At 35.9% G+C, this 9,943-nt stretch overlaps 1 protein-coding gene across 1 annotated transcript; it reads left to right on the forward strand.

Annotated features, from left to right (window-relative positions):
• The first annotated feature begins 1,378 nt into the window (after positions 1-1,378).
• Positions 1,379-9,663, forward strand: LOC108679854 (dnaJ homolog subfamily C member 27-like). Its single transcript, XM_047881683.1, has 7 exons — positions 1,379-1,646; positions 2,196-2,348; positions 2,582-2,700; positions 4,774-4,849; positions 6,599-6,841; positions 7,403-7,500; positions 9,352-9,663. The coding sequence occupies exons 1-7, from the start codon at positions 1,536-1,538 to the stop codon at positions 9,494-9,496; spliced, it is 945 nt and encodes a 314-aa protein (XP_047737639.1). The 5' UTR covers positions 1,379-1,535; the 3' UTR covers positions 9,497-9,663.
• Positions 9,664-9,943: the final 280 nt, after the last annotated feature.

A 9,943-nucleotide genomic window follows, 5' to 3' on the forward strand; every position in this document is an offset into this window, starting at 1 on the left:
TAGTACCAGTATATGAAAATTTTATTAATGCCAATCCATGGCAAGCTCCAAAAATTGTTCAATGTATGTGAAATTCTCCAAAATTAGTTTTAAATACCTACAATAGTACAAAACATATCTACACAGCTGACTATTCAAATATGTTTAATGAAAGCCTTAAAAAACATCAATATGAAAAAAAAACAGTTGGAAAGTTATGAGTGCATATGTGCAGACACATATGCACTAAAAGTGTAATTGCATTTATATATAAGTATGTACCTATATATTCAGTGTGATTTATCATATTGAATTATAATTTTTTAACCTAATTATAAAGTTATATTTGAAGTGCAGACATGATAAAGGACAGGAACTTAGCAAAACAATTCAGTGTTGATAACAATAAATAATTTAAATGAATGAATATGATTTAATCGGAGAAATGATTAATTTACTTGGTGGTTACTTTGCTGTTAAATTCTTGGTTAACTTGCAATTTTAGCAGACTAATGATAAGAGTCTTCAGACAATTAAAGAATTCTGTCCCTTCCTTTGTGATGGAGTGATAAAACAAACAATCTCTAAATTATTGGTGTGAAATTAGGTTAATTAACAATGTTATTTCTAATCAAATTAACTAATGATCAAGCTAACTTATTAATTTAAATCATGAAATTAGGTAAAATGTTTGCAAGACATATGGTACCGGTACCTACCATCCCTCAAAACTTGCATTCAAATGAGACAAAAATTAAAAACATTTTTTAACCTGAAACAATAATTTACAAATTGTCAATACTTTGTCATCCTTTAATTATATTTACTCAAGATTTGCAATGGATTTTAGGAATGGTATTTTAGGACTCTACATCATTAGGATATTTTGAAATTGTTATCCATTTAAGAAATTAAATAATATCCATCTATTTCCTTGGATGACACAATGGGAGTATCATATCTAATTGGTGCCCTTATTAGGCTATGAAGAAATGTACCTGTTACTCTGGTGTCACTAATTGCTAAAATGACCAGAGTTAATGTTGTAATTTTATTTTCTTCTATGATGTTGTAAACTAAGAATTAAATTCTACCTGGATTAAAATTTCTGCCTCAAATTTTGGTAATTTAATTATTTACTCTGGATATGTTGTTCAAAATGCACTAAGTTTTGTTTTGATGAACACGTGCATGGTTAAGCATTCCATAATACAAAAATTATGTTCTAGTTAAAGGACATGGGTGAGATTGGTAATTTTTAGTAGACTTCAATAAAGAAGTTGCTGATTATATGTAGTGCAAGTGACTTTGAATGATTTACATTTTTATTTTCCTTATTAGCTTCAAGCCAAGCCTGTAACACTGGCTTCAAATAACCATACAACTATTCCTCCTAAGACTAGGTGTAAACACTTTCCTATTGAAGAAACTGGAGCTCATTTTCTTTCCCTTGGAGAAATATTGCCCTTATGGATCTTGTTAATCTTTACTACAGAAAATAAAACTAGTTTATCTTGTTTGATGTAGGTTTTTGAAGAATTTCAATTAGATAAACAATGGATTATGCCAGCTCTAGATCAAAGAAGTCAAGACCAAGAATGCCAACTCAGCCAGAAAACCTCCCACGGATTAGAGTTCTCAGCCTGGGAAATGAGGGTGTGGGCAAGGTAAGCCACTTTCTGTTGGTTACCAACTTTATCAGTTATTGCTGCATATTTTCCTACATGAATGAAATTTTTAACAAAATTAATGCTTGTTATAACATTTTTTTTAAAGAATTTCATGACTATCATTAGCCTCAAAGTCTCAGGTTATTATGTTTACGAAATAGTCAATGTGTCAGTACTCAGTATGCATGAGCCAAGCTTTTTAAAACCTATATGACATGGTGTCGACAGTATCCAAAACTTGCTGCCCATGCTGTTGATAGAATTCTTTTGTCACTACGTACCTATGTTTTGAAAATGAATCAAATCAGATTACCTATTTTCTTATTTACTGACAATCTAAATTCAGGACACTGCCACAATTCTTCTCCTGCTTTGTGCCTTGACTACACACTAAATGCAAAGTGCTAAATCTGTTGGACATGTATTTGTTTTGCACAATTTCCTGTTAATAACTAATTAGGAAGCATACTTTAGAGACTCCTTAGCAAGTTATCCCCTTGTCTCAAAGCCTTATTCATCATGGGCTATTCCCTTTTTCTGTGGCAGAGCTGCTTGATCAAGCGGTACTGCGAGCAGCGGTTTGTTGCCCGCTACATCCCCACCATTGGCATAGACTATGGCTCCACTAGAGTTGAGGTTGATGACCAGGTAGTGTCAGTACACTTCTTTGATACCTCTGGCAGCCCCCTCTTTGAAGAGGTAATTTCCCTTGTAATAAATAATCCCTCTTGATTCCGTTATTTGTGTATTACACGGATTTTTATTTCTTTGATTGAATATTTAGAACCTAAGATCTGCTATTTAATTCAATGGCAGCCATTTCTTACAGTATTATCAGTTGAAAATAATTTCTGTTGCATTATATATTTAACAGATTCAATGTGTAGATATGTGTGATGATAATATATATGTTTTATCTTGTTTGTTGTCAGGTGAGATCAGAGTTCTATGCAGACATGCAGGGCGTGTTGCTGGTCTATGACGTCACTGACCAAGCCTCCTTCCTGGCCCTGGACAGCTGGATGGCTGAGCTACACCACAACCTTGGCCAGTTAGTACATTATTCTAAAGTTGCAGTTTTTATGATATTGGTGTCTGAATATCTCATGATTGTTGAATAACATGTTTTTGAGTTTTGCCTTGAAGCTAAGTGTACAATTCAAGTTTGTATTTGTCTTAATTTGTTAACATTATTTTTTTAATTTCATACAGAAATTAAATAGGTATTAGTTAAGACTAAAATTAACCTTGTACAGATGGAGTGACCAATGCAGCAAGGTCCATGTGTGTTTTCTGTGCTCTTACTTGATACCATCTACTAGGGTGACTTTAGCCACTGGGGATGACTTTGGCTGCACCCACAACAGAAACAAATGGCAGCAAAACAAAATAAAAAACATTGCCCAAAGTCACCTTGGTGGCCTAAGTCTCCCCAGTCACTTTAGCCGACATTTATTATTTTGTTTTGCTGCATTTGTTTCTGTTGTACCTAGGTGTGGCCGAAGTCACTCCAGTTGACGGTATGTGTCTATTACAGTATGTAGCACCAGAGAACATTTGTATACTGATGTTTTTTAACCTTTCATTTCTAACTCACCTTATTTACACTTTTAGTTTAGACTGATCAGTCCTCTCATCAATTCCTGTCTAGTTTGGATTTTGTGTTTCATTAACAGGATTGTGGCGTATATGCAACGCCATTGAGCTAATAACTCAGGCATCAACAAGAACTGATTGTCACTGCGGTCAAAAAGTCCATTGACTGACAGCTCAATGTGATGGTGAGAAATTATATCCAATAATTTTTTGTTGTTTCTATTAAAATTTGTTGGCTTCCCATTGACATTAATTGAATATAATGAAATAAATCAGCTGCATTAGCTTGGGCATTGTTATCAAGATGTTATGGTTGCTCTTGTGATTAGAAATGACCATAATGTTCAGTGGTTCATGAATACAATTTTTCTATTGAATTATAAATGAGGATCTTGTACTTTAACTGAAATTAACATAAATTAATCAAAAAAGTTCAAAGTGGCACAAAAAGAAAATGCTTGGAGCCCTACCTGAGTGGTTCTAAAATTCTAACATGAGCCTAATGCAGGGGAATAAGATCCCTCAGTACAGTAAACTGAAGGGTGCAAAATCTCAATTTAATTTACTTTTCTTATGCACTGTATAAAACATTGAGAACAATTAAGGATTCCTTTAAGAAAAACGGAAGGGACAACATTAAATCATATTGAGGAAGTTACACTGAAACTAGTTGAAACCCAAGAACCTATGATCATATATTTTAATAAAGTATCTATGAAGCAATTAATATAATGGAACAGAACAGCTTCAGTGAATAACAGGTAAAAGAATTACAAGCACTAAGTGGGCTAATTCTAAATCTGGTGTAAGTTAAAAACAGTGTTGCTAAGCAAATTAATAAATGAACCTAATAAAGAATCAAGTTCATGATAACTGTAAACAAAAAACTAATGTAACAATTTGGCATTGAATGACGCAAGGATTAGCATGTAATAACAACAAATAAGGTAATATACAGCATAATAAATCATGAACAAACACATAAACGTTTATTGTTTACCCTAAAGCAGTGTGATATGTGTGCAAGGTAGCCAAAAAATGCCCCCATATAACAATGGTACATTATAAACTTTATATACTTCTTTGCTAGTTATTACCTACATCAGCATGAAAACAAAATTAGTTTCAGGAGTTTAATTTATTATATTCATGGTTCCATGTCTGTGTAGGTACTGAGATTTGAAATATCAGCAATGAAGTTATATTAAATTTAATTGCTGTATAGTAAAGCAAGCTGAATCCAAACTCCCATTAATTCCCTTTAGCTTAACATGGTTCTTATATGTTTCAGTATCTAGGATAACATTTCACTGATCTATATTGCTAATTCATGAAATTTTTCATGTTTTTCTTGCCTATCAAACAATTTTTGTGGGAAACTCCGATCATTAAAATTAAATTTAAATCATTGTCTATGATTCCCTTGCTAATAATCGACCATTTTTTTATGCCTTGAATAGTTTAAGCAATATAAAGATTAATTTGCAAAAAAGAAATGTGTGGCCTCAATGTGTTGTTCACTACTCAGGAGTGGAGTGTCCACGCTAGAGGTGGTGGTTGTTGGCAACCGCAGTGACACTGGAGGCCGACCTGCTGGCCGACAGGTGGGCTTTACTGCAACCTGTTTGCTCCAAACATGTAATGGGATGCTTCTTGTAATTTAATTTAAATGCAATATTTTCATTTATGCAAGACTCTCTTCGATTTTAGAGCTCATCAATGAAGACCCTGAGAGTACAGCATCAAATCAAGTATATACAACATCAAATCATGGCTGATGAAATGAAATTGCTTTGACATGAAAGAACCACTTTTTACCAAGACCATAATGCCATACCTACTTTAATTCAGTGGTTCCCAAACTTTTTCAGGCTGGCGCCCCCGTTGGCTCCCTATAGTGAACTTCTAGCGCCCCCCACAGACACATATAAAAACATACGCCTCTTTCTTGAAATTTAGTACGCTGCAATTTTAGTAGATAAATGTTGAAACACAAATGTGTATTTCACAAATAGAACCCCATTTAGTGAACCAATATGTTTTTAAGCTGTTTTAACTGTTTCAGCACTAGAAACCTAGGACGTCTCGGGCAAATTCACGGCCGGACTCGTGGCCAGTCGCACGACCAATCTCCTAATTCAATTATCAAGTAATATCTGCCAAACTAATGAACGCAGCTCAAGGAAACTTGGAACATATATTCATCAAAACATAAAGTTGATTTTTAGCTCATAAAATTTTTTAAAAATTTTACCTTCATTCGTGATTTATATTGCAATAAAGGCCGAAATTCGCAGTGATCAAAGAATTTCTTCCACACTACTGAACAGATTCGAACAAAATTTTGAATATACATTCCTAATTACAAACGTTAATGTTTTTGGCTTGTAAAATTTTTTATTTTACCTTCGTTTACGATTTTTTTTCATTTCACAGTCATTCTTGATTTCACACTTCCTTATATTCGGCCTGTATCGCCGGATAATTTGTCGCTTAAATTCGCGGCGATCAAGAAATATCTTTTAAACTACAGAATAGATTTCAACTAAACTCTGTATATAAATACCTAACCTCTCAACGGTGTTGTTTAGCTCGCGACAATTTTCCTATTTTGCTTTCGTTCGCGAGTTATACAGATATAGGAGGAACGACCGGTTTTTCTACCGGCCGATTTAACCAAGAGCCGTTTACGTATATCCGTATACATATGGACGTATAACTCGCCAACAAAGGTAAAACGAAAAAATTGTAGCGAGCTAAACATCACCGTTGCTGAGGTTAGGTATTTAAATACTAAGTTTCGTTCAAATCCATTCAGTAGTTTTGGAAGGAATTTCTTGATTACTGNTGCGTTGCCTTCTCTGTGAGTCGCCCAGCCTTCTTGGTGAGTCGCGTTGCCTTCTCTGTGAGTCGCCCAGCCTTCTCTGTGAGTCGCCCAGCCTTCTTGGTGAGTTGCGTTGCCTTCTCTGTGAGTCGCCCAGCCTTCTTGGTGAGTTGCGTTGCCAGCTCTGTGAGTTGCCCAGCCTTCTTGGTGAGTTGCGTTGCTTTCTCTGTGAGTTGCCCAGCCTTCTCGGTGAGTTGCCTTGAGTTACTAACTCATAACACTACCGGTATATGATGTCTGGGCAATGATATGCAATTATGTGCTATTCGCATTAAACTCCAAACAACAGACTTCATTGATTTTGGTCCGCATGAATCTGTGAGTCACAGGCAAAACTTTCATATTGAAGTTCTAATGGCACAGGTCACCCTCTCAATCGTACTTCCTTCCGTTGTGTTTGTTGGGGTGCAGCATTATGACTCACACCAGTTCATCCTTCAGTTCATTAAAGCTAGCATTTTGTCCACAGTCACTGTTCTCGGCTGCTCTACACGGCAAGGAGAACATTCGAAAATCTCCTACACCTTCCAATCAGCAGAACACCGGCACCAAAAATGGCTTTAACAGCACCAAAAACGGCAGTAACCGCACCAAAAATTGCAGTAACTGTACTAAAAATGGCAGTAACGGCACCAAAAACGGTTGTACTGCCTCTGGTGGTGGTGCTGATGCTGGCGGCATACCTCCTACACCCAATAAAAGAACCACCACGGTTGGTTTGTGTCCGAATTATGACTATTATTATCATGAATTATGCTGTTTTTTGTTTGTTTGTTATTAGTTTTATTTCATTGGTTACCAAAGAAACGACCTAAAGATCTCATATCAGCCTGTTCCTCATGCTCGGTCTTGTTTCATGGAGGGAGTCGGAAGCAATTTGTTGATAGATTTAATTTTGAAGTTTATAGAATAGAATAAAAATGTCGGCACTGAAGAAATAGGTCCATGGCCTGTTATTACCGAGAATAGGCCCATGGCCTTAGCAAGAAAGAAATCCATAGTTTTCCATATGACGGTTTACTGGTTCAATCTCAATCATGGCCCAACTATTACTATCAGTTAAATGATGAAATGTTAGAATATAATTTTTTGTCTTTGCCATTCAGATTAAAGTCATTATTGCTTTTGATTCTAGTTTGAAAAATTGGAGCAACATTTTCACCTGGTTATCTTTCCTCGTTATGAATTTGTGCTTATTTCGTATGACAAATTATTATTCAACTTATTCTTTATGTTGATTGTTGTTTATGTTGATTATTGATAATAATTTCAGGCTGGCAGTGAGACTGAAGCAGAGGCTGCCATCGGTCGCTTGTTGAGCTCTTCCGACCACTTCCACAAACTCCAACTTAACCGCAGAGGAACCACCAAGTTTGTACAACTTATGTGCACTTAAGAAATTAAATAGTTCCTATAAATCATAATAGTTCTGACATTCAAACTGGAGAAAGCACACTTCATTAATCAATCATTCGAAATCATTTACCTTATAGTTCCTATAATAATCGTAATAGTTCTGACGTTCAAACTGGAGAAAGCACACTTCATTAATCAATCATTCGAAATCATTTACCTTTTCGGGCAAATTATTTAATCACTCGATGTGGCTCAATCAAACGGATATTAACTCCCCTTCTTTTCATTGATCGATGAAGGAATCGATTAGAACTTATTTCTTGTAACTATTGTCTAGTTCTGTCCAGGTTAACCATACGTAGGTATCTATATGAACAATAATCATAGTAATTTCAACACATATTCACCTTCAATCATTAATTATAACTTATCATGTGCAATCATAAATCATCTTCAATAATATCATCTCTTTTAATGGTCACGATAAAAAACTAATGTGCTTTCTTAAGTCATTTTCAATTAAGGGGAGCTTCTGAGTAAAAAAAAACTTATTTATGTACAGACGGAGCTCTGTAAAACCTCGTACGCAGTTGTAGAAGAGATAATAGATAATAGAATGTAGATAATTTCCTCCTGTGAATTATAGAAAAAAACTAAAAGAAACGTGAAATACATAGAAAACGGCAAGAATCCTTACATCCTTTGATTTACGTGCTACAATATCGAAAGATTATCATTCAATTTGTAAATAGAATATCTATGGACTCTGGAAACCCTTTTTTTTGCAATTTTTTATTTTATTTCTATTATACAACTTTTTCCATTTTTCTCCCATATCTCCCACCTCCCTCTATTTTTTATATAATATATAATCCAAACCGTGTACAAATCAGAAAAAAGAGCATCTATAGTTGCTAGATATTGTCTTTATGAATATAGGTACGGTAATGATATATCTCTCAATGTTGTAGCTCACATATCACATGAGGGGATAGATTTTTAAGATGGCGTATTTTGAAAATTTTAATTGTTCAGGAGCACCAGATAAGTAAAATTAATAGAAAAACAAAAAACTGATAAAAGAAACTGCTTGATACTGTAGCCCGAGCGTTTCCATTGCCAATTGCTCGTCTTGAGGATACCATCACGCATCTTTAGACTTATTCTTGTCCAGTTTAATGCGAAAGATGAGCTATAAATGTAATAACTCTGATATATTTATTTATATAAAATGATCATTTATGTGTATGTGACTATATATTGCTTATAAAAGTGCAAAACGGCTTGAAACAACAACTATTGCTATTTGCTGCGTTCAACACGCCTTGTTTGTACCTAGCTTTAAAATGCAGATCGCAATTAACGCGAATAATGCTCTATAAATTCAATTTTTCTGAATAATCTTTGAAAATTTTGTTGAAAATGTTCATTCAATATAAACTTGAAACTGCTTTACGCAAAAACTGGAGCACGAACATAGGTACTTGCGATTTGCTGCGTTAGACGCGCCTTTTCCGCAGTTACACAATGAGCCCTAAAAACGGAAAAGCCAAATTTTTCAATTTTTCGACCCAGACGCTCACCTTAAATCATTTCTGTGAATGCTGACGGTATCGAACTATGGTAATGTGCACTCATAAGTCATTTCCAATTGAATAATCTCTCTTAATTGTAACAATAACGAACTAGTCAGGAGCAACCAACGAACTAATGTAAATCTTAAATCATTTGATCTTATATAGAACAATAAATCGTTTTCAGGTAATCAGTTATTTCCAATGAAATGCTCTATATTAACGTTGACCATAACGATCATTAACTACCCTCTATATTAACGTAGATTATAACGGCCATGCTGACGTGCAGGGAGGACGTGAACAAGAGCTACCGCCGCCTCGCCGCCCTCGTGCACCCCGACAAGTGCGCCGCCCCAGGCGCCGAGGAGGCCTTCAAGCGCCTTGCCCAGGCGCGCGCCGCAGCGCTGTCCTACCTTACTGAGACCACAGTGTAGCGCCTCACAGGCGACAGTGTAGTGCCTCACAGGCGACAGTGTAGTGCCTTACAGACGACAGTGTAGCGCCTTACAGGCGACAGTGTAGTGCCTCACAGGCGACAGTGTAGCGCCCCACAGGCGACAGTGTAGTGCCTTACAGGCGACAGTGTAGCGCCTCACAGGCGCCAGTGCCTCACAGGCGACAGTGTAGTGCATCACAGGCGACAGTGTAGCGCCTCACAGGCGACAGTGTAGCGCCTCACAGGCGACAGTGTAGTGCCCCACAGACGACAGTCCAGACGGATGGATAATCTAGAAATTGAAACGCTTAATTTTGAAAATATTTTGTTGTTTGTTATATATTTCGAGAAAGTAATATGTGAAAGTATTTATATTTGTGAGCCTCGTGTCAGCTGATGAAACCTAGGTAGTTAGTTGAGAAGCACCGAAATACTGTTTGATATT

This window comes from Hyalella azteca, unplaced genomic scaffold (assembly GCF_000764305.2).
Source record: "Hyalella azteca isolate HAZT.00-mixed unplaced genomic scaffold, Hazt_2.0.2 contig8592, whole genome shotgun sequence".
NCBI lineage: Eukaryota > Metazoa > Arthropoda > Malacostraca > Amphipoda > Hyalellidae > Hyalella > Hyalella azteca.